The sequence below is a fragment of the Stegostoma tigrinum genome, chromosome 6 (assembly GCF_030684315.1).
Source record: "Stegostoma tigrinum isolate sSteTig4 chromosome 6, sSteTig4.hap1, whole genome shotgun sequence".
Taxonomy (NCBI): Eukaryota; Metazoa; Chordata; class Chondrichthyes; order Orectolobiformes; family Stegostomatidae; genus Stegostoma; species Stegostoma tigrinum.
This window is the reverse complement of record NC_081359.1, coordinates 98,277,763-98,303,216: the sequence shown is the minus strand read 5'-3', so window position 1 is coordinate 98,303,216 and position 25,454 is coordinate 98,277,763. Positions and strand designations below refer to the sequence as shown.

At 44.8% G+C, this 25,454-nt stretch overlaps 1 protein-coding gene across 1 annotated transcript; it reads right to left on the bottom strand.

Moving 5' to 3' along the window:
* Positions 1-8,226: 8,226 nt before the first annotated feature.
* On the bottom strand, positions 8,227-25,454 carry LOC125453411 (regucalcin-like). The gene is made up of 8 exons (XM_048532965.2): positions 25,246-25,454; positions 20,635-20,687; positions 17,309-17,474; positions 16,282-16,464; positions 13,777-13,992; positions 13,407-13,538; positions 11,359-11,513; positions 8,227-8,391 (listed from the first exon to the last, which is right to left on the bottom strand). The coding sequence occupies exons 3-8, from the start codon at positions 17,469-17,471 to the stop codon at positions 8,341-8,343; spliced, it is 900 nt and encodes a 299-aa protein (XP_048388922.1). The 5' UTR covers positions 17,472-17,474; positions 20,635-20,687; positions 25,246-25,454; the 3' UTR covers positions 8,227-8,340.

Below are 25,454 nucleotides of genomic sequence, written 5' to 3'. Positions count from 1 at the left end.
TATAGTACTCGAACTGTAGTGTCCCCAGTCAATATTTGGAAAGTTGAAGTCCCCCATGACAACTACCCTGCCTCTCTCACTCCTATCGAGAATCATCTCTGGAACTTTTCGGAGGCCTATAGAAAACTCCCAACAGGGTGACCTCTCCTTTCCTGTTTCTAACCGCAGCCCATACTACCTCAGTTGACGAGTCCCCAAACATCCTTTCTGCAACTGTAATACTGTCCTTGACCAACAATGCCACACCTCCCCCCCTTTTACCATCTTCTCTGTTCTTACTGAAACATCTAAACCCCGGAACCTGCAACAACCATTCCTGTCCCTGCTTTATCCATGTCTCTGAAATGGCCACAACATCAAAGTCCCAGGTACTAACCCATGCTGCAAGTTCACCCACCTTATTCCGGACGCTCCTGGCATTGAAGTAGACGCACTTCAAACCAACTTCTTGCTTGCCGGTGCCATCTTGTGTCCCTGAAACTTTATTTCGGACCACCCTACTCTCAACCTTTTCTATAGTCGAACTACAATTTTGGTTCCCATCCCATAGAACATAAGAGCACAGTTTAAACCCACCAGAATAGCCTTAGCAAATTTCCCCCCCCAGGATATCGGTACCCCTCTGGTTCAGGTGAAGACCATCCTGCTTGTAGAGGACCCACCTACCCCAGAAAGAGCCCCAATTATCCAAGAATCCAAAACCCTCCCTCCTGCACCATCCCTGTAGCCAGGTGTTCAACTCCTCTCTCTCCCTATTCCTCGCCTCACTAGCACATGGCACGAGCAACAAACCGGAGACAACAACTCTGTTCGTCCTAGCTCTAAGCTTCCATCCTAGCTCCCTGAATTTCTGCCTTAAATCCCCATCTCACTTCCTACCTATGTCATTGGTGCCAATGTGGACCACGACTTTGGGCTGCTCCCCCTCCCCTTTAAGGATCCTAAAAACACGATCAGAGACATCACGCACCCTGACACTTGGGAGGCAACACACCAACCGTGAGTCTCTCTGGTCCCCACAGAACCTCCTATCTGTCCCCCTAACTATGGAGTCCCCAATGACTACTGCTCTGCTCCTCTTCCCCCTTCCCTTCTGAGCAGCAGGGACAGACTCTGTGCCAGAGACTTGTGCCCCACTGCTTTCCCCTGGTAAGTCTTCCCCCCCAACAGTAGCCATGATCCTGTTAAAGGGTAGGGCAGGCTTGAGGGGCCAAATGGCCTAGTACTGTTCCTATTTCTTATAGTCTAACTCACTTCCAAGCGCACTGTGGCTGTCAATGCACTCCAAGTCTGCAACTTATGATCATCAACTGCCAAAGGTAGTTAGGGTTGGACAATAAATGCTGTCACTGGGCCTAAGGGTCCATGTTCAAGTCTCACTTGCCTTAGCAGTGCACGATAACATATCCAAACAGGTTGATTTTTTTAAAAATTGCAATAATCGAGGGATAATACACTTCAGTCATGAAGAAATGAAGTTGGAACTGTTTTCCTTGGAGAGGAAGTTGACAGAAATTTTCAATACCTTGAGGGATGCGCAAAATGGATAGATTTGGGTTTTTGATTTAGATTTAGATTTTGTTGTCACATGTACTCAAGTACAGGAGTACAGTGAAAAGTGTCAAACATCACACACAGCATCATCTTGGGTACAAAGGTACCTAGGTACAAAAAAACACTTAGGTACAAAGTAATAAAAGAAACAAGGTTTAAAAAGTTAAGCATTACCTTAATAGAATAATCAGAAAAGTAAAGAAACATTAACAGTTAACAATAAAGTCCTTCTTAATATGAACTAGAAAAGTACAGGAATAGAGTTAAAAGTTCAAGCCTTTGTTGAGTCCTCTGCTTAGCTCACTCAAATGGGAGACCTCAGCCACCTCTTCTCGATGCTGTTGCCATAGATACTGGGGACCTCTCTCACTACTCATTCTGTCCATGTTGGGCCACAATGCCATCAGGGAAAAACTGTTCCTACTCTTAAATGGACTGGGAACCAGAAGGCAGAGTTTTTAAGTGTTTTACAAAAGAAGCAAACGCGAGGTGAGAAAATACTCCATTCACGTTAGGAATATGAGAATGACCAGAGAAAGAGTAGGGCCAGTTAAGGATTGTAAAGGGAATTTGTGCACGGAGTCTAAAGAGATGGGAGAGGTCCTTAACAAATACTTTTCTTCAATATTCATAACTGAGAGGGACCTAGTTGTATAGGAGTACAGTGTGAAACAGGCCAGTAGGCTAGAGGGGGTCGATGTTAGTAAGGAAGATGTACTAGGAATTTTGAGGAACTTGAAGATAGGTAAGTCCCCCAGGGTTGATGGGATTTTTCCAAGGATTCTATTGCAAGTAGGGGAAGAGATCACAGGGCCTCTGGTGATGATCTTTTCATCTTCACTGTCCACGGGTGTAGTGCCAGAAGAATGGAGAGAGGCAAATGTCATTCCCTTGTTCAAAATTGGAAATAGGGATAATCCTGGAAATTACAAGCCAGTTAGTCTAATTTCAGTGGTAAGCAAATTATTGGAAAGGGCTCTGAGAGATAGGATTTATGATCACTTATATAGGCACAGTTTGATTCATGAGAGTCAGCATGGATTTGTGAGGGGTAGATCATTCCTCAAAAACCTTATTGAATTCTTTGGAAAGGTGACCAAACATGTGGATGAAGGTAGAGCAGTGGATGTGGTATACATGGATTTAAGTAAGGCATTTGATAAGGTACTCCATGGTAGGCTCAAGCAGAAAGCAAAGAGGCATGGAATAGGGGGAAATGTGGCCGATTGGATTGAGAATTGTCTGACCCTTAGAAGACAAAGGGTGGTAGTGGATGGAAAGTATTCAGCATGGTGCTCAGTTACAAGTGATGTACCACAGGGATCTGTCCTGGGTCCTATTCTATTTGTGATTTTGGTAAATGATTTGGATGAAGGATTGGAAGGGTGGAATAGTAAGTTCGATACAAACGTGAGTTGAGTTTTGGACAGTGCGGAGGGCTGTGCTAGGTTACAAAGGGACATTGATTGGTGCAGAGCTGGGCTGGCAAGTGGCAGATGGAGTTTAACCCTGAAAAGTCTGAGGTGATTCATTTTGGAAGGACAAATTTGAAAGCAGAATACAGGGTTAACGGAAATATTCTTGACAGTGTGCAGGAACAGAGGGATCTTGGTGTTCATGTTCACAGTTCCCTGAGAGCTGCCATCCAGGTGTGTTAGCTTTCATAAATAGAAGGATTGAGTTCAAGAGCCATGAAGTTATGCTCCAGCTGTACAAATGCCTGGTTTGGCCACATCTGGAGTATTGTGCCCAGTTCTGTTCGCCTCATTACAGGAAAGATGTGAAAGCATTGGAAAAGGTGTAGAGGACATTTACCAGGATGTTGCCTGGAATGGAGGGAAAGTCTTACGAGGAAAAGTTGTGAGAGCTAGGGCTTTTTAGAATGACAAAGGATGAGAGGTGACTTGATATAGGTGTACAAAATAATCAGAGGTATAGATGCCATGGACAGCCAGAGACTTTTTTCCTGGTGGAGGTAGCTGTTACGAGGTGGCATAGTTTTAAAGGAAGTGGAGGTAGATACAGGAGAGACATCAGATGTAGGTTCTTTACTCGGAGAGTGGTCAGGGTGTGGAATGCATTGCCAGAAAGGGTAGTGGAGTCAGCCTCATTAGGGGCATTTAAATGGCAATTAGACATGCATGTGGATGACAGTATAAGGTAGGGGTGGAGGTTAGATAGACCTTAGGTTTAGGTAAAAGATCGGCTCAACATTGTGGGCCGAAGGGCCTGTACTGTGCTGCACTGTTCTATGTTCTACGAAGTAAGTAGTTCAGGTTTGGAATCCCTGGAAGTGTGCTGGAGGCAGTTTCAAATGAGGCATTTAAAATGGAAACAAAATGCAGGCTTTTAGCGAGAGAAAAGGCAGGACACTCCGGGGAAAATAGCCCCAGCCTATTCAGCCTCTCCCTATAGCTCAGACCCAATTCTGGCAGCATCCTCGTAAATCTTGTCTGAACCCTTTCAGGTTTCACACCATCTTTTCCATCAGAACTTACTGAGTTTTTCTGCAACAGTATGACTGGTAAATAAATGCACATGTGCTGGTCTGTCTAACAATAACAGCGCACAAATACAGAGCTGAACAAATTATTTATTCATTATTACTACCTGTGGTATCAAACACCACCAATGGTTAAAAGATGGGTAGAGAAGAAGCAAGTCAAGATCAGTGATAATGGTTTGCTATTGCTGAAGGTTTGTATCAGTGCTTCCTAAATATTTTCCTATTGAACTCTATTTTGACACAACCCCTCAGCAAGAACATTGAGAGCAGCGGATGAATGGGGGCAGGAGAGGACCCAAGATTGGGAGGGGGAGGGGAGAAAGGAATGGGTCTCACGGCAGATAGGACTGCTTCTGACTTATGACCCTAATATTTCCCATTTGAAGACCAGATCCTCCTCCCAACTTTGAGAAGGCCTGCTCTAGCTTGTCAAAGTAAAGAGATGTAACTAGCACCATAGTTTGAAGCTCTCTCAAAAAGATTTAGGCTGCAGCTACAAGACCCTTGCAGTCTCAAACAGCATGAATGCCATCACTCTGTGTTACAGTTTATTCTCTTAGGAATATAGTTCATCCATGCAGAATTTGAACCCTGTAACATTGTGTTTCCTTGGTAAACATTTTCTAACGTTAATGAATTTGTGGATGTACTGTTTTCTAATAAAATTAGAAAGATTCTGTAGTGATTTTGGAATATGTTCATGAGATCCAATAGGCCACTATAAGGCATTTTTTCGAAACACTACTTATTACCAGTTCTGACAAAGGGTTTCGGCCCAAAATGTTGACTTTCCTGTCCTCTGATGCTGCCTGACCTGCTGTGTTTGTCCAGCTCCACCAGTACCAGTCCTGAAAAAGGGTAATACCCGAAACGTTGACCTCTCCTTTCTTCCAGATGCTGCCTGGCTTGCTCTGTTCTTCCAGCCTCCTGTTTGTCTATCCATGTTTATTGACTCTGGCTTCCAGCATCTGCAGTCCTTACTGTTTCCCAGTACCAAACCTGCTTTAGGTGAGACCATCCCATTGTGAGGACTCTCACATCTTTTACTTTTATTGTTTTGCTACATTAAACGCGCAGATTAATTTGTGGCACTGTACCAAAGAGTCGATTGTAGTTTTGAGATAGTGAATTATTAGCTGCCTTCAGTGGAGGGACACCGACTCCATGGGACACCACAGTGCAAACGTCATTGCTTTCACAGAAAGAAAGGATTGCATTATTGTAGCACTTATTTTGAACTTTTGATGTCACAAAGAGCTTTACAGCCGTAAATATTTTTGAAGTGCTGTCACTGTTGTAATGATGGGAAATATAGGAGCCAATGTGCAGGCTGAAACTTTCTACAATGAGATAAGGACCCACACTTTTTTTTGTGTGGATGGTCTTGATTGAGCAATAAAAACATAAGATGTCGGATAAGGATTAGACCACATGGCACACAAGCCTGCCCTGTTATTCAATTCGATCATGGCTGACCTTTCACATCAACACCATGTTTTCTGTGTTCTTTGGCAATCTCAGTGTGAAATATATTCAATGATGGAGTACCACAACCCACTGTGATAGCGGATCCCAAATATTCAAACCCTTTCATTAAGATTCTTCTGATTTGTAAACTGTCAGGCACTTATTCCAGGAGATCTCTGCAGCAGTTCCTCAGGGTAGCGTTGTAGCCCCAACAATCATTAGCCTTTCACCAATGACTTTCCCTCCATCATGAGTTTGAAAATCGGGATGTTCACTAATGATTGCACTATGTTCAGCACCAATCACAGTGTCTTAGACTCTGGAACTGCCCAATTGGGCAACACGGTGGCTCAGTGGTTAGCACTGCAGCCTCACAGCGCCAGGGACCCGGATTCGATTCCAGCCTCGGGCGACTGTCTGTGTGGAGTTTGCACATTCTCCCCGTGTCTGTGTGGGCTTCCTCCGGGTGCTCCGGTTTCCTCCCACAATCCAAAGATGTGCAGGGTAGGTGGATTCGTCATGCTAAATTGCCCACAGTGTTCAGGAATGTTTAGGTTAGGTGGGTTAGACGTGGGAAATTAGGGGATTGGGTCTGGGTGGGATGCTCTTCAGTGGGTCGGTGTGGACTTGTTGGGCCGAAGGGCCTGCTTCCACACTGTAGGGATTCTATGACTCTATGTCGAACTGCAGCATGCCATATCAATTTAGCCTTGGGCTGATAGGAGGCAAGTAACTGCATTGAAATGTCTTGGTTAGTGGGGGTGGTGCAGGACTTACCATTGTCCAGACACTGAACTGGACTCACCGTGCAACTATGCCTACAAGAACCTGAGAATTCAGTAGCAATTCACCTCCTAATTCCCAAAGTCTATCTGCCAGTTACAAGACACAAATCAGGAGTGCGATGGAATATTCCCACTTGCCTGGATGAGTACAACTCCAAAGTAGACTCAAGAATCTTGACCAAGAAGCAGCCAGGACAAGCAGCCTGATTTGACTGACACCCTGTCCACCACCTTCAATGTTTCCTCCCATCACCACCAGCGTTCAGTGTGTACCATTACAAGGTGCACTGCAAAAATTCACAAACGGTCCTTGCACAGCACCTTCCAAACTGGTGACCTCTAAAATTTAGAAGGAAATAGACAGCACTTATATGGGAAGGCTACCACTTACATGTTCCCCTCCAAGCTACTGACCATGCTGACTGGTAAATAAATACATACATGCTGGTCTGTCCAATAATAACAGTGCACAAATAGAGGGCTGAACAAATGTTGTTCCTTCACTCAGTAGGTTAAAATCCTTCCAGAACAGCACAGCAGGTGTACCTACACCACTTGGTCTGTGGTAAATCAGGGAGGTGGCTCACCATTACCTTCTCAAGAGCCATATACAATGTGTAACAAATACTGACCTACAAACTGATGTCCACACCCTGTCGAAGAAGAAAAAAAAAACAAGCCATCATAGAACATAGAACATTACAGCACAATACAGGCCATTCAGCCCTCAATTTTGTGCCGACCTGCCATATCAATCTGAAGCCCATCTTACCTACACAATTCCATGTACGTCCATATGCTTGTCCAATGACGACTTAAATGTACTTAAAGTTGGCGAATCTACTACCATGTTCTAGATTCCCCAGCCACGGATTACAGCCTTTCAATATCTACCCAACCATGATAATATAAGTATTAGCCAGAAGAACAGAGATAACTTACCTATCTATTCCTCAATAAAATTGCAGTATTGGATATTCTGCCTCCAATTGCAAGCCCAGATAGGGGCTATGTTCAACATAAAAGCTAACATTGCACCCCTCTAACAGTACGGTATTAGCTCAGCATGGCATTAGAGCTTGCAGTCTTATAGGAACAAAAGAACAGGAGGAGGTCATTCAAGTCCTTCACCCTGTTCTGCCATTCAATGAGATCATAGTTGATCTGTGGCCTAACTCTATACATTTGCTTAGCAAAGATGTACCTAACTCAGATTTAAAATTTACAACCAATCCAGCATTCACTGCTGTTTGTGGAAGAGAGTTCCAAACATCTACTAACCTTTGTGTGTAGAAATGCTTCCTAACATCTCTCCTGAACGGCCTGGCCCTAATTCTCAGGCTATGGCCCCTAGTTCTAGAATCGCCAATCAGTAGAAAGACTATATCTTTATTTACCCCCTCTTTTCCTGATATTAGCATGAAAAATTTGACCAGATCAGCCTTTAACCTCCTAAATTTTAGACAAAACAGGCCTAATTTGTTTAATCTCTTCTATAACTTCACGCCTGATGTCCAGGTATCATTCTTGTGAACGTACATTGTACTTTGTCCAAGGCTAGTATATTCTTCCTGAGGTGTGGAGCCCAAATACGATCACTGTACTCCAAATAGGGTCTGACCAGGAGTTTCTATAGCTGCATATACATGTACATTGCTGTATATCTTCAGTTCTACACTAAAATCCTGGAGTGGCACTTGAACCCACAACCTTTGAAATCAGATATAAGATGACCACCAACTGAGTCATCATAGATCGCTGCGAGATTAGGGTGAGAAAGTGAGAACCGGAAAAAGGCGCAGCAGCCATTTGAAGTGACATAGAACGGGTGCGAACACTTTTAGTCTGATAATTGACACCATGGTGACCACTTTTAGATTTGTGCAGTTTATATGAGAAATGGAAACAAAGATACAGTTTTCAGTAGATAGTGTAATATTTTGTGTACATTTTTTCCAGGTTTGCAAACACTGCTGCAATTTTTTGCATGCCTTTTCTGTTGGCGCTGAATCTGCTTGTGGAAATATTCTATCCTGCATATGAATACGGTGGAATCCCCTTCACACCCAGTCCAGTAACCTGGAGAAAAAAAGTTAAATGGTAATTTTCATTTCAAAACTTCTTTTATATTACTCAGATCACAAATATCTCTCACTGAATGAAGTATAATGTTGGAAAGTTACATCGAGTTTATCTAGACCTGCCTGATGCTTCATAATGATTAACGCAGCAAGTACTTGAGTTGCACACACTAGCAATTTATTTTTATTATTCATGGGATAAGGGCATCACTGTTTGAGCCAGTATTAATTGACCACCCCTAATTGCAAAGAGGGCAGTTAAAAGTCAACCATATTGCTGTGGGTCTGGAGTTACATGTGAGCCAGACCAGGTCATGGTGGCAGTTTCCTTCCAATGAACCAAATAGATTTTTCCAAACAATCAGCAACAGATTCATAGTCATCATTTAGACCCTTAACTCCAGACTCTTTCTTCATTATTGAAATCAAATTCCGTCATCTGTTGTGGCAGGAATCAAACCAGAGTCCCCAGAACATTAGCTGGGTCACTGGATTAACAGTCCAGTGATAAAACCTACACTCCATCACCTCCCCAGCAAAATTTCTGCATCTACACTTCATAGCTTTACATACGTCCAGAGGAGGAAAATTGGCTGGCATTCTTTCTCCTGTTCACACGCTCACTACCCAGTGACCCCTGAATAGGAAGTGGAGAAAGATGAATGGAAAAAGGTCGTTCAGTCTGTGATTGGACTTGGCTGGGACGTATGATGGCTCAATGAAGTCTGATGTATTTCCCGCCACCTCCACACACACACAGACACCGCTCACACATACATACACACACACACAAACACCACTCACACACGCACACACATACACACCACTCACACACACACACACACCGCTCACACACACATACACACAAACACCACTCACACACACACACAGACACCGCTCACACACACACACACAAACACCACTCACACACACACACAAACACCACTTACACACACACACAAACACCGCTCACACACACACAGACACACAAACACCACGCACACACACACACACAAACACCGCTCACACAGACACAGACACCGCTCACACACACAAACACCACTCACACACACACACAAACACCGCTCACACACACACAGACACACTAACACCGCTCACACACACACAGACACAGACACCACACACACACAAACACCACTCACACACACACACACCACTCACACACACACAGACACACAAACACCGCTCACACACACACACAAACACCACTCACACACAGACACACAAACACCGCTCACACACACACACAAACACCACTCACACACACACATACACACACAAACACCACTCACACACACACACAAACACCGCTCACACACACACACACAAACACCACGCGCACACACACACCCACACACACAGACACCACTCACACATACGCTACATATATAGACACAGTGTCTCTCTCTCTCCCACACTCAAACATGCGCACACTGACATACACACCACTCTCTCTCTCTCTCCCACACACACATTCTCTCTCCCTCTCACACTCAGAAATAGAAGTCATAGATCATGGAATTAATCACTTCAGGAGGGGCAGTGGCAGGAGAAATATCATACAAAATTAGGAAAGATTATAAGACTGGAAGAAAATAATCATTACAATTGATGAGTCATTCAACAAAGATGCCTTTACTTTCCATCCTCACGAGACTGTCTTTTTGTATTTTCTGCATCCAATCTGTTGCACCTGCCTCTGATACATCAAGTTTATGCTCTTTCTGAGATATAACTCAATGTTTAACACTTTTGTCTCTAAATCAGAAACTGATCCAGAGCTGGATGTTTGGGCAGAGATTCCATCTTTCGGATGAGGCATTAAACGAAAGCACTGTCTGTCTTCTGAGGTGCCTTGAAAAATCCTGTTGCACTATTTCAAAGAGAAGCAGGTGTACCAGACAATACTTATTCTTTAAGAAAAATATTTGCAAGGTTAGACATTTGCATACAGCTCTTTGGGGAGCTTTCTGTGCACAAAATGTGAACCATTTTTCCTCTGCATCAGTCAACGCCATCATCCGTGAGATACTTTAGGATAACTAGAAGTTGCAAAAGGTTCTGTTTAAATCACAGACTTTTATTCCTTTGTTTGTGAGTGTTTCTTCCACTGTTGCTGTTATCATTAGAATCAGCATAGATCCGAAGCCTACTGACCAGAACTGTCAGCATTTTAATCCTTGGTTTGCACAGTTAAAAACCCATCTAGGATGGCAATACTGCTGAACCAGGTGAAATCCACACTGATCTTCCAAAGAGCATCTGACACAGACCCACCCACCTCTCTCCTCCCCAACCTCTACACCACCCCCCAACCACCTAATCCAACACTACAGGCAATTTAGCGTGGCCAGTCCTCCTAACCTGCCCATCTTTGGCATGTGAGAGGAAACCAGAGCACCCAAAAGAAACCGATGCAGATATAAGAGAATGTGCAAACTCCGCACAGACAGTCACCAAAGGCTGGAAGTGAACCCACGCCCCTGGCGCTGTGAGATAGCAGTGCTACCTACTGACCAACTGTGCCAAGGAGAAAGCAAGAACCGCAGATGCTAGAATCAGAGTTGATACAACATGGAGTTGGAAGAACGCAACAGGTCAGGCAGCATCAGAGGAGCGGAAGAGTCGGCGTTTCGGGCCTAGACCCTTCATCAGGACTGTACCACCCTGCTGAAAGGCCAGGACCTTCACTGGAGATTGCCATTTAGTCATCTCTGCTGGAAAGCAGTGAGTTGTAGCTGAGAAATCATTGCTGTGAAGGTGGCAAAGTGTTTGGCATCCAGCTTTAACCTTGGACTATGGCCCTGTGAGAGAGGTAGAGGCTGTTTTCCATTATCTCATTGTTGCTTTACAAAGGTAGGGAAGACAAGCAGGTAAATGACCCTTTAGATGAGCTGCGTGTACTACTTGTATGTTCAGTAGGTGGTAAAACAATTCCGTATACCTTAAAAATGCCCCCAGCCAGTGGCTCTTTCTGAAGTGACTCTTCATCCATTCTCTTGGTAGCTGTGGTTACATATAGGTCAGAATAATCTTTTCCTCCAAAGCAGCAGGATGTGGTTTTACTAACAGGCAACTTCACTGTCTGGATCCTTTTACCTACAAGAAAAAAAATCCTCCTAGGCCACTTGTTTGACTGAAAACAATAGTAAACTAAATTCTATTAATGCTTTGTTATGAATGTAGCACGGCGATCAAGAGCCAATTGCAGAGATTAGAGGCCCGATTCGGGAAGAAGCAAGGCAGAATGAGGAGTGAGACTAGATGTCAATGGAAAGGGAGAATGAATGACAATGATTAGGGAAAATGTAGAGTAATGAAAGAGGAAAAACAAATGTCAATGATGGATAGGAGGCAATGGGAACAATGAAAGGAAAGGAAACTGATGATAGTCAAGAGGCTTGGGAGGGATGTGTTAAAACAGGAAGGCTCAAGCTTGTAACAACAAAGAAATCTCATAAGTTGCTACACTCAATCCAATTTCCTACAGTGCCTCAGAAACCTGGACAGCTGTGGAAGAAGTGGAGGCCCTTGAAATGCAGATGTTAAGATCCATATGCTTGACATTCCATGTACAAACTGTAAGGCAGATAAAGAGTTGCCTGAAATTTTTTTAAAAAGCCAAAGGAACTCTTAGAAAGTGTTGCTGGAAAAAAAAACTGGAGGACAAAGTGGAGGACAGCAAAAAGAGAGGTGGATTTCAGTGTAGTTGGATGATGGATGTTAGAGAGCGGTTGTAGATAAGTTGCAGTGGCTGTGAGAGGATGGTGATTGAGGCAGACCTGATGCCAGCTGATCTTCCACAGGAATAGCTCCAAGCAGTGGCAGTGGTAGGATAAAGAAGCTGAGAGTAGAGCTTGAACTGGGGAGAGAGAATGTCAACAGTTGTGGAGGAAATGGAAACAGGTGAATCAGAAGAGAGTTTGGGTAAACTGAAGGGTCAGGTGAGTAAAGAGATCCAACATTTTCATCGCTGGTATAGGGTTAAGGTTAGAGTTACTTGAATAAGGCATATTTCCATGGGCAGAACTTCTAACCACCACCCAGATACCCATTGACCAGAGCTGACTTTCAAATGGTGTTGATATTGGATTTAAAGGTTAAGCTTCTAAAAGAAGTCCAATTGCCCTGCCCTATTTGTCCAAATAAAGTAGTTCGGCAATACTTCCTTCTCCCAGCCCATGCTTAAACCTCTAGAGTTCCCAGTTATTGGTAGTTGCTCCATGAGCTTCCTTATCTTCACTGTCACCATCTGTATGTGCAGAATAAGTTCCAAATGTCGATGACATTCACATTTACATTTCTACCTCCTCTCAATTGTCCCATACCCTGGCCCAATCCCATTAGCCCTACAAATTTATTTCCTCCAAATGCCAATTCAATTCCCCTTTGGAATAATTCTCCACTTCCCTTTTCATCACTCTGTGGGCAGAGAGTTCTAGGTCATTAGAATCCCGAAAAAAAATTACTTCTCACATTCCCCTTGCATCTCCTGCCCAGTCCTAATTATCAGTGAATGGAATCAGCGTTTCTTTGTCTACTTTATCTAAACCCTTGTTTGTCACTATCAAAGCACCCTTCAATCTTCCTTTCCCCGAGGTGACAAACTGTCTCCAACATAACCCTATAGGTAATATTTTCCTCCCTGGAAAATCTCCGCTGCACCCCCTCAAGAGTTCTCACAACCTTCCTAAACTGTGGCAAGAATTTATGTTTGAATTCAAATTTCCTTTAAAGCATCCATTCCAGCCGCATGCCAGAAATTCTGCTCCTTTACTGCTGAGTCGATCTCCTGTTCTGCCAACTGGCACAGGCTAAACCAAACTGTGTGAACCGTCGGCATCCTACCAGACCAGAGTATGAAGCTGGGGGTCCTTTTCATTACCCAGATCACTCGCCTTCATCTCCACAACACTGTCACCACGTTGATTGATTTTCAAAAACCCCACTACGATATATTGACAGTGGATAAGGCTCTCATGGTTTTCTCACCTGTCTCTGGGTCAATATGAAGGATTCTTCCACCATTATAGCAGGCAACCCAGAGTTTTCCCTCATTATCGATACACTGTCCATCAGGAATAGCTTCTTCTTTTTCAAGTTTGTACACAACCCTCCGATTAGCTGTCAAAATAAATTAGTGCAAAGTTTACACATTACGAATCACCCTCCAGAGGTGGAGCAGTGGAACCTCTACCGTAGAGAGCTCTTAACTGCATTACATGACAGTAGATTGTCCAGGAGCAGGCGCATCACCATCTTACAACAACTAAGGCCAGGTCAAAAATGCAGCCTTCGCAGCAGTGATCTCAGGCCATTAAACAAATGAAAAATAAATTTGCTTGTCAGCTGCCAGACTTACAGATCTTTCCCGTCTGCAGGTCGTAGTCAAATGCATCCACAGTAAAAGACAAACTGTCTATGTAATAGAAGATCTTGTGATCTAGTGACCAATCTAGACCATTGGAAATGTCCACCTGATCAAATTGTTTGACGACAGAGCGATTAGTCTGCAAGGTGTAAAGGGCTCCCTGGTGCCTTTCAAATTCACCAGGCTGGGTTTCCATTGCCATGGTGCCTGAAACACAGAACCTTGTTAAGAACAAACTTGAAACAGTGCAAAGATTACTGTACTTTCCCTGGACAATCCAACACTCAAAAATCAAAATAGCACAGTGAAAGGCATCAGATTGGGATTGTTTATTAAGATATTTCATTCTTATCCACCCAACACATACAAATATTACTTCTCTAATGTTTGAAGGCAGATATAGCTTTATTTCTTTTCTGAGTGGCCACAATAATTTTCAGCAGACATGGCATATTAGCTCAGCAGTTAGCGCTGCTGCCTCACAGCGCCAGAGACCCGGGCTCAATTCCACTCTCGGGTGACTGTCTGTTTGGAGTTTGCACATTCTCCCCGTGTCTGCATGGGTTTCCTCCAGGTGCTCTGGTTTCCTCCCACAGTCCAAAGACGTGCAGACTGGGTGGATTGGCCATGCCCCTAGTGTTCAAGGATGAGTAGATTAGATGAGTTGTGAGGGATGGATCTGAGTGGGATACTATGAGGGGCGGCGTGGGCTTGTTGGGCCAAAGGGCCTGACTCCGCATTAGGGATTCTCTGATTCTATGAATATCCCCAGACACGCCTTCAGCCTCTCAAGTAAAGATAAGTCGTTCAGCAGATTGACTGCAAACCACAGGTAGAAGCCATGGCTTATTATTCTCCTCCAGTTCCTGCAAGTTTAGGTTAGATTAAATTAGATTCCCTACAGTGTGGAAACAGGCCCTTTGGCCCAACAAGTCCACACCGCCCTTGAAGCATCCCACCCAGACCCACCCCCCTATAACCCACACCCCCCTGAACACTATGGGCAATTTAGCATGGCCAATCCACCTAGCCTGCACATCTTTGGACTGTGGGAGGAAACCAGAGCACCTAGAGGAAACCCACGCAGACATGGGGAGAATGTGCAAACTCCACACAGACAGTCGCCCAAGAACATAGAACATTACAGCACAGTACAGGCCCTTCAGCCCTCGATGTTGTGCCAACCTGTCATACTGAGGCTGGGATCGAACCCGGGCCCCTGGCGCTGTGAGGCTGCAGTGCTAACCACTGAGCCACCATGCCGCCCGAAGTCTGAAGAGATTAAAAACACTCGCAGAAACCTTATCTGAACTCAAGCTACTCATCATGCAGAAGGGAGGGTGAACTAGCAGCCTTCTGGGCTTGCACTGCTCAGTATCACTGCTGTGGGTGTATGAGCTCTGTTTGGTCAGACTCTCTGAGTCGAGAAGGAAGTCATTGGGAGTTCAGAGATAATGGGAACTGCAGATGCTGGAGAATCCGAGATAACAAAGTGTGGAGCTGGATGAACACAGCAGGCCCAGCAGCATTTCAGGAGCACAAAAGCACTACTTGCTTTCCTTTCATTTTTGTGCCATCCACCAATCTGATGACAGAAAATTCCAATTCTTCATCAAAATAATTACTATACTGTAGATAACTGTGGCCCCAGTATTGATTCCTATGGCACTCTTGAAATTACCCCTCTTAACCTAATCTCTGCCTTAAATTAGTTAGCTAATCCTCTGTCTATGCCAATATACTACCCCAGTACTTTTTCTCTTTTTCATTTTTTTGATACTATCTTTTCAAGCAGCTTCATAAGCAGTACACTACTGAACACCCGTTCGAAATCCAAATGTGTTACATCTACCCAGCCTCCTTTATCTATCCTACTTGTTATTTCCTCAAAAAATCCGAGCAAATTCCCCCTCCAAGAAGCTATGCTGACTCTGCTTGATTTTATTATCTATTTATAAAGGCTCTCCTGCTACATTTTTCCTACATACTCCAGCATTTTCCAAATGGCAGATGTCGAGCTAAGTAGCCTTTTTTGAATAAGGTTGTTAAATTGGCAGTTTTCCAAACCACTGGGACATTTCTCAAATCTAAGGATTCTTACAAGATTATTACCAGTGCATCCATTGTCTCTATAGGCACTTCCTTTAAAATCCTAGGATGCAACACATCAGGTCCAGGAAGCATAGCAGGTCTGAAGAGGCAGGCCTATGGGGGGATTTGATTAAAATAATGAGACTTGTTGAGATGCTATAGTGGAATGAGAGGCATCTGTGGAGTTTTTTGGGACCCAGAGCCAAGGTGGATCAGGAGGCAGATGGCTGAGATGTGGACAGGATTCAGTTTGGATAATGATATTGGCAGCAGAACTTTATATGTAAAGAGTTCCAATGATTTGGAGCAGCTAGGTCTTTAGATCAGAATGGTACGAGTGTTTCAGCAGCAGATGAGTTGAAACCAGGGAAGTGACCAGCCACGATACACTGCAAACTGACAAACCTGCTAGAAAGCGCCCAGCAGGATCCACTTTGCCATCATTGAATCTGATGTTTGTTTTCATGTTATCGATCTGTGCAATATCTGTAACCTTCTTTTTCTCCCAGTCCAGAAAGGCAAACCTTTTTCCGATGGCCAGGACATATCCGCCAGAACTCCGGGGAACAACAGATCCAACTGGAGCATCTGAAAAATGCAGGAATGAGCTAGGAACAATCACATCTGAGGGATATTGTAACACTGAATTACAGCTTTCCATTAGTCATAGCAATGAAATAAACTGCAGCCTAATTTTATACTGTGTACCCAACTCACAGGAAGCTCAGTGTAACAGTTTGCATGTAGCAAAATGTTGTGGGAGTGAAACATAAGAGAGAGATGTTAAGATGCTGACTTAAAGCTTGGTAAAGTTGTAAATTTTAAGGTGTATATTAAAGGAGGAGATCTGGAAGCTTGAGCAGATTTAAAGGGGAATTCCAGAGCTTACAAGGCAACTAAAAGTGGGATTAGGAACGTGTTGTGTAGAGGCCACAAATTGGTGGGGAACAGAGGTGCTGATGGAATGGAGGACTGACAAAAATGACAGGTAAGGAAAAGCTAGGCCATAAGAGGATTTGAGCACCAGGTTGAAAATGTTAAATTTGAGACATTGCTGGGAAGTGAACATAGATCAGCAGCAGAGGATGGAGTTTATGTTTGGCAGAAAGTTGACCTGAAATGACAACATTGTTTCTCTGCTGATTTCTCCTCCTGACTTTTCCAGCAAATTTTGTTTGTGTTTCACACACTCTCCCATACATGTACTTTCCAGCAGAATACCAATACAGGCCATGAAGAAATAGCAGTCATTGAATTAAAAAAGACAAATTAAGAACAATTGAAGAATATGTCCTTTGATGCTTCCACTCAAAATGCAAAGTTGACAATGGGACATTTTTGCATTTCAGTGACAGACAATTAGTTTAATCAATAGTTGGGTCCATGCAACTCTTTCGCAATTCCTAAGTAAATTAAGGTGTAATTATCTTACCAACATGGATTTTCTCCACTTGATTACTGTCAGGATGCCATCTGTACACATGCTGTTCAGTAATGTCAGCATAGAGCAATGTGCCATGTTTTTCTTCCCATGTAGGACTTTCTCCAACCGAGTACTTCTCCTTCAAAACACATTCAATTTTAATCGATCCCATTGCCTGAAACAAGAAAGGTAGCCATGGTTTTCTCTTCGTGAATCTGGCTGACTTTCAGATTTTATAATTCACTGTAATAACAGCATGAAATCTGGTTTGTTTCCTAAACTGTGCCAATATTTGCCAAATAGCCATAAAGCTGAAACACAAAGGTACTGCGACTTCTCCTGAATTGCTGCTGTTAAAGTACACTCCAATTCTGGGGCCAACCACTTAAATGTAAGGACACCAGACTTACAGTTTTCAGAGATAATGTGAACTGCAGATGCTGGACAATCCAAAATAACAAAGTGTGAAGTTGGATGAACACAGCAGGTCAAGCAGCATCTCAGGAGCACAAAACGTGACGTTTCGGGCCTAGACCCTTCATCAGAGAGGGGGATGGGGAGAGGGTTCTGAAATAAATATGGAGAGACGGGGAGGCAGACTGAAGATGGATAGAGGAGAAGATGAGTGGAGAGGAGAGTATAGGTGGGGAGGTAGGGAGGGGATAGATCAGTCCAGGGAGGACGGACAGGTCAAGGAGGCAGGATGAGGTTGGTAGGTGGGAATCGGAGGTGCAGCTTGAGGTGGGAGGAAGGGATAGGTGAGAGGAAGAACAGGTTTGGGAGGCGGGGACGAGCTGGGCTGGTTTTGTGATGCAGTGGGGGAAGGGGAGATTTTGAAGCTGGTGAAGTCCACATTGATACCATTGGGCTGCAGAGTTCCCAAGCGAAATATGAGTTGCTGTTCCTGCAACCTTCGGGTGGCATCATTGTGGCACTGCAGGAGGCCAATGATGGACATGTTGTCTAAGGAATGGGAGAGAGTTAAAATGGTTCGCAACTGGAAGGTGCAGTTGTTTATTGCGAATCGAGCGGAGGTATTCTGCAAAGCCTCCGCTTGTTTTCCCCAATGTAAAGAAAGCCACACCAGGTACGGTAGATACAGTATTCTACATTGGCAGATGTGCAGGTGAACATCTGCTTAATATGGAAAGTCATCTTGGGGCCTGGGATGGGGCTGAGGGAGGAGGTGTGGGGGCAAGTGTAGCACTGCCTGTGGTTGCAGTGGAAGGTGCCGGGTGTGGTGGGGTTGGAGAGGAGTGTGGAGCAGACAAGGGAGTCATGGAGAGAGTGGTCTCTCTGGAAGGCAGACAAGGGTGGGGATGGAAAAATGTCTTGGGTGGTGGGGTTGGATTGTAGATGGCAGAAGTGTTGGAGGATGATGCGTTGTATCAGGAGGTTGGTGGGGTGGTATGTGAGGACAAGGGGATCTTCTTATGGCGGGGTGTGAGGGATGTGTTGTGGGAGACACAGTCAAGGGCGTTCTCAATGACTGCAGGGGGGATGTAGCGGTCCTTGAAGAACGCAGCCATCTGGGATGTGCAGGAGTGGAATGCCTCATCCTGGGAGCAAATGCGGCGGAGGCGAAGGAATTGGGAATAGAGGATGGAATTTTTGCAGGAGGGTGGGTGGGAGGAGGTGTATTCTAGGTAGCTGTGGGAGTCGGTGGGCTTGACGTGGACATCAGTTTCTAGCTGGTTTCCTGAGATGGAGACAGAGAGGTCCAGGAAGGTGAGGGATGTGTTGGAGATGGCCCAAGTGAACTTGAGGCTGGGGTGGAAGGTGTTGGTGAAGTGGATGAACTATTCGAGCTCCTCTTGGGAGCAAGAGGCAGTGCCAAAAAAGTCATCAATGTAACGGAGGAAGATGTGGGGTTTGGGGCCAGTGTAGGTGCGGAAGAGGGACTGTTCCATGTAACCTACAAAGAGGCAGGCATAGCTTGGGCCCATGCGGGTACCCATGGCCACCCCCTTTGTAGGAAGTGGGAGGAATCGAAAGAGAAATTGTTGAGGGTGAGGACGAGTTCGGCTAGGCGGATGAGGGTGTCGGTGGAGGGGGACTGGTTGGTCTTGCGGGACAGGAAGAAGCGGAGGGCCTTTAGGCCATCTGCATGGGGAATGCAGGTGTATGGGAACTGGACATCCATGGTGAAAATGAGGTGTTGGGGGCCAGGGAATTGGAGGAGGTGGAGGGCATGGGTGGTGTCACGGACGTAGGTGGGGAGTTCCTGGACCAAGGGGGAGAAAATGGAGTCCCGATAGGTGGAGATGAGTTCGGTGGGGCAGGAGCAGGTGGAAACAATGGGTTGGCCGGGGCAGGCGGGTTTGTGGATTTTGGGACCAAGATAGAAACGGGCGATGTGGGAACAATGAGGTTGGAGGCTGTGGGTGGGAGGTCACCTGAGGTGATAAGGTCATGGATGGTATTGGAGATGATGGTTTGGTGCTCAGAGGTGGGGTCATGATCAAGGGGGCGGTAGCAGGAGGTGTTGGAGAGTTGGCGTTTGGCCTCGGCGATGTAGAGGTCAGTGCGCCATACTACCGCTGCGCCTCCCTTGTCTGCGGGTTTGATGGTGAGGTTGGGGTTGGAGCGGAGGGCTGCCCGTTCTGCGGGGGAGAGGTTGGAGTCGGTGAGAGAGGTTGAGGTGGTTAATGTCTCGACGGCAGTTGGAGATGAAGAGGTCGAGGGAGTGTTGGAGGCCTGGTGGTGGTGTCCAGGAGGAGGACTTTTGTTGGAGGCAGGTGAAGGGGCCAGTGGAGGGAGGGTTAGGCTCCCGGTTAAAGAAGTAAGCGTGGAGGCGAAGACGGCAGAAAAACTGCTCTATGTCCAAATGTGACTGGTATTCATTGAAGTGTGGGTGTAGGGGGACAAAGGTGAGCCCCTTGCTTAGGACTGACCATTCGTCCTCAGTCAGGGGTAGGACTTGGGGGGATGGTGAAGATGCGGCAGTGCTCGGTGTGGCGGTCTACTCTGGTGTTGCTGGCTGAGGAGGGTGTGGGCAGGGTTCCGGTGTCGGTTGTGGGCGGAGTTCCATCGACAATGGGCGGGGTTGCATCGGCAGCGGGTGGTGCGGTGTCGGCGGTGGGAGGAGTGTTGTGGGCGGCAGCAGTGAGGGTGATGTTTGTAGTGTTAGTTCTGGAAGTGGAGGCGGTGACTGCAGCAGCAGCCGTGGTCCCGGAAGTGGTGTGCCCGGTAGTGGCGGATGTGACGTCATCGGTGTGTTCACCGGCCGTGGCCTCATGGTCAATGGTGGGGGAGGTGCAGGGACAGGCTCGGGATTTGGGAGCTGTAGGAATCCTGTTTAAGGTGGCAGGAGACACTGAGTTTGTTGTACTTACGATTTTTGGTGTCCAGTAAAGCTGAGTAGAACTAGGTATTCAGTCTGTGGATTCTGCAGAGGATGCAAAACAGGTGGGCTCAGAACTGTTTTGTTCTCCAAAGTCTTTTCCTCAGGTCATTTGTTGAGTTGCCAAATGTTCAAAACTATTAATCTGCTTTTGCAAGTTTTCAGGTTTGTGCTTAAGCAAGTCAACAGGAGCCAAATCCCTGATATCAGCCAGGGCTTGGCACAGCCCTACTCCAGATGTTTTCTATGCCCAAGATGAATGGTCAAGAAGTGTGAACGTGTCATAGTTATACAGCACAGAAACAGAGTGTTCAGTCCAACATGTCCATACCAACCAGATATCCTAGACTGATCTAGTCCCATTTGCTAACATTTGGTCCATATCCCTCTATCACTCCTTATTTATGTACCCATCCAGATGTCTTTTAACTGTTGTAATTGTACCCACCTCTATCACATCCTCTGGCAGCTCATTTCATACACACACCACTGTGTGCCTGAAAAAGTTATCCCTCAGATCCCTTTTAAATCTTTCACCTCTCACTGTAAATCTACTTTAGGGAAGAAAACTATCATCTTTATCCTGTCTGGTCTACTTATGACTGCGGATCCACAACAATTGGGATGGGCATACACATCATAAGAATGATTTTTTAAAAAAACTGACAAATTACCATCTAGCAGAATGCACAAAATTTTCAAATGAGATGTAATTGCTCATCTACAAAAAAAACTCACTACTGAGACCCCAAATCCATCTGACTAAGTGAACAACAGAGTTAGCATTCTAATCCAATTCATTTTAATTAATGGGATTCAAATTGAAGATTGAATGGGTCCTAAGTGCACAGCATGTTAACAGATTTTTGGTTTCTAACTGTAAGCTTCTTTAAATATTTATTTAGAGAAAATAAAGTCATAACACCAGATTAACCAGACTCATTCTGAGATGGTGTGACTGTCCTGTGAAGAGACATTGAGCATACTGGGTCTGTATTCTGTGGACCTCATTTTGTAGAATGGGAGGTAATGTGATTAAAACTTACAAAATATTCAAAGGGATAGACAGACAGGATGCAGGTAAGTAAACTCTTTCCCCTGGTTGGGGAGTCTACAACAAGAGACAAAATTTGATAATAGGGGGATGTCATTTAGGTCTGAGATGGTTTTTTTTTCACTCAGAGGGTTATGAACCATTGGACTTCTCTACCACAGATCAATCTTGGAATATGCCTAAGGTAGAGATTTCTGATTACCAATGGCATACAGGGTTGTATGGATGGAGTAGGTAAAAGACATGGATGCATTCAATGAGCTGTGATGGTACTGAATGGCAAGATGGACTGAATGGTATTCTCCTGTTCTTATGTCTAATTAATGAATAACTCATGTACTGTTGACCCACTCTCTTAAACTATTGTTATCAACATTGACACTGAAGTCAATGACTACAAACTCTCTGCAAAATGTCTATCTTGCCATTTATGTCCTTAATTTTCACTAAACTAACCCAGCTCAGGCACAGGATTCCTTGGGTTACTTTATAATCTTGCAGTTACAAGTGTGTCAAGTAGTGGAACCCAATTTCCCGTCTATATCACAGAGATTCACAACCCTGGAATTGTAGCTTGGATTTGGAGACCAGTCTTTACATCGGTACAGCAGCATACTTCAAAGATGCAACTATTCACCATTGCAGTAGACTATTTTCTTTGGTTTCACAATTCAGGTTGTTGATAGTTTGTAAGAACGGCAATGGGAGATGGAGATTTATGGTTAGTAACTCCACATGGGCTAAAGAATGATCTACCTGTGGAGTAAGTGCGCAGACAGAATATGGAGGCAAAAATCTTAGAACCTGTTGAGATCCTATAGAGGAATGAGAGGTGTCTGTGGGATCTTTTGGGATTAAAATAGATAAATGTACAAATGATAGGGAAAAGTAGGCCATTAACCCTTCACACATGCTCCACTATTCAACCAGATCATGGTTAATGTGTTCAGAATTTCACAGTCCTGACCAAACCTGCCTAACAGGAATCTATCTCTGCCTTAAAGATATTCAGTGACTTCACCTCCACCCTTTTCTGAGTCAGGCAGCTCCAAAGTCGTACAACCGTATGGTGGCTCAGTGGTTAGCACTTCAGCGTCACAGCACCATAGACCCAGGTTCAATTCCAGCCTCGGCTAACTGTCTGTGTGGAGTTTGCACATTCTCCCCGTGTCTGCGTGGGTTTCCTCCGGGTGCTCCGGTTTCCTCACAGTCCAAAGATGAGCAGGCTACGTGAATTGGCCATGCTAAATTGCCCATAGTGTTCAGGGATGTGTGGGTTAGAGGAGGATGGGCTGGGTGAGATGCTTCAGGGGGCGGTGTGGACTTGTGGGTCTTGTTTCCACACTGTAGGGAATCTAATCTAATCTAAAAACCCTCTGAGAAAATAAATTTCTCTCATTTCTGTCCTAAACAGAAGACTTCTAATTTCAGAACAGGGAAACTTGGCAAGGTGAATCCAAAATTGATTTTGTAACAGGGGACAGAGGGTAATGTTCGAAAGCTGTATGTGTGACTGGGGCCTGTGCGCAGTGGCGTACCATAGGGATCAGTGCTAGGTCCATTATTGTTTGTGATATTTATAAATGAGGTAGATGAGAATGTGAAAAGGATGATTCATAATTATGCAGGTGACACAAAGATTGGCTCGATGGTGGACATTGAGGAGGAAGATGATAGGTTTCAGGGGAATATAGACAGAGTGGTCAGAGGGTCGGATCAAGATGAAATTTAACCCTAATAAATGTCAGGTGACACACTTTGGAAGAAGGAACAAGACAGAGGATCACCCAATGAATAGCAAGACGCTAGGAAACCGAAGGAACAGAGGGATCTTGGAGTGCTTGACAGTTTAATAGAGTAATTGGAGAAAGCATACTGGATGTTTGCCTTTATCAATCAAAGCATAGATTATAAGAGCAGGGAGGTTGTTCTGGAGCTGCATAGAACTTTGGTTAGACCACAGTTGGAGTACCAAGTACATTTCTGGTCACCACACTATGGGAAAGATGTGATTGCACTAGAGGGGGTGCTGAGTAGATACACCAGGATATTGCCAGGGATGAAGCATTTCAGCCATGAAGAGAAGCTGAATAAGCTCGGGTTGTTTTCTTTGGAGCAGAGAAGGTTGAGGGAAGCCCTGATAGAGGTGAATTTCTTCACGCAGAGAGTGGTGGGCATGTGGAATGCGCTGCCGGCAATTGTAGTGGAGTCAGAGACGTTTAAACGACTCTTGGATAGGCACATGAGGATAGTAAAATATAGGGTATGCAGGGTAGATTGATCTTAGTAGCATAATAGGTCGGCACAACATCGTGGGCCAAAGGGCCTGTATGAGAGGCATGGGCAGAGCGAACAAAAAGCAGCTGTTTCTCTTGATTGAAAGGTCTAATACTGTTTTAAAATGAAAGGCTTGAAAGTTTAGAGGTGATTTGAGAAAAAAGCTTTTGTCACCCAGACAGTAATGGGGATCTGGAATGCACTGCCTGGGAGGGTAATTGAGGTGGGAAATCACAGTTAAGCACTTGAAGTGTCATAACATTCGAGGCGTAGTGTGGGACAGTGGAACCTGAGTGGTTAAGAGTATACTTCTTGAAATGGAGTCTTGATGGTCAGAAGGGCATCTTCTGTATTGTATGATTCCATGAAGTTCCAGGCTAACCCACCTGAGGAAGCATCCTTTCCACATCCACCTTGTCAAGATCACTTCAATAAAATTCACACTTCTGGCCTCTAGTGAAAAAAAAGTCCAGCCCACCCTGATAAGATGATGCACTCCAGGCATTAATCTACCAAACCTTCTCCAAGCTGCCTCTGATGTATTTACAACTTTTTTTAAACGAGGCAACCAAAACTGCCCACAGTATTCGAAATGCAGGCTGACCAATGCCCACTGTAACTGTAGCAGAACATCCTTGCTTCGATGCACAATTCCTCCTGCAATAAAGGCTGGCATCCCATTAGCCCTTCCTGATTTACTGCTGTAGCTGCAAACTAAATTTTTATAGCCGATTCACTGGAACACCTCAATCCCTGTGTAACTTGGAATTCTGCAAATCGTTCTCCAAAAGAGCATTTTGTAACTAATCATAAGACATTCATCAATGATTCTAGAGTGCTTGACTCTCCTGCTGTGGTGAAAGATGAAAGTACTATTAGTCAGTCAAGCCCGTTCTTTCATTCTCTGGTTAATTTCCCACAGGAACTGAGCTCAGAGGAATCTGAGAACATAATAAAACTGTTATCATTCAATCCGGCTCAGTGCCTGACTCATGCACAGTGCAGTTACAAAGAGATCGCCAGTATGGAATTCCACCCTCCAGTGCGGCCTTTATCCTTGCTCCAACCTTCAGCTGGGCCTGTTAGAAAGACTTGAGCTCCTCTTCCTCTGCCCTTGCAAAGCAAGTCCCCAACGGGAAGCCAGACACTGGCCTCATCGAACAGCTCCACATAGTAACAGTGTCAGGGCAGCGACGATGTTCAACAGATACATGCTCCTGGGAAGTTACAAAAGGGAAGAAGGAAAGAAAGTCGAAAAGAAGCAGTAAATACCTGATGGCTGAAGGTTTATCCCACTGTTTTCAATGTCACTGATTTCAGCTTAAACCACACTCTTGCTTGAGTTAATCATTCATGAATAAAAATGGTCCTTGTCAGCATTTCTTGTTTGATGTATGTCTGTTTGTGTAGAATAGGCCTTTCCTCCCACAATATGTGGCTTTGATGTCAAGGGCAGTCACTATCACTTCATTTCTGGAATT

Coding starts and splice junctions, on each gene's coding strand:
- LOC125453411 (XM_048532965.2), bottom strand. CDS start 17,471: ATGGGATCGATTAAAATTGAATGTGTTTTGAAGGAGAAGTACTCGGTT. Junction 13,539..13,776: donor CCTGCAGACGGGAAAGATCT/GTAAGTCTGGCA, acceptor TTATTTTGACAG/CTAATCGGAGGGTTGTGTAC. Junction 8,392..11,358: donor TGGCTGGGGGCATTTTTAAG/GTATACGGAATT, acceptor TTTTTTCTCCAG/GTTACTGGACTGGGTGTGAA.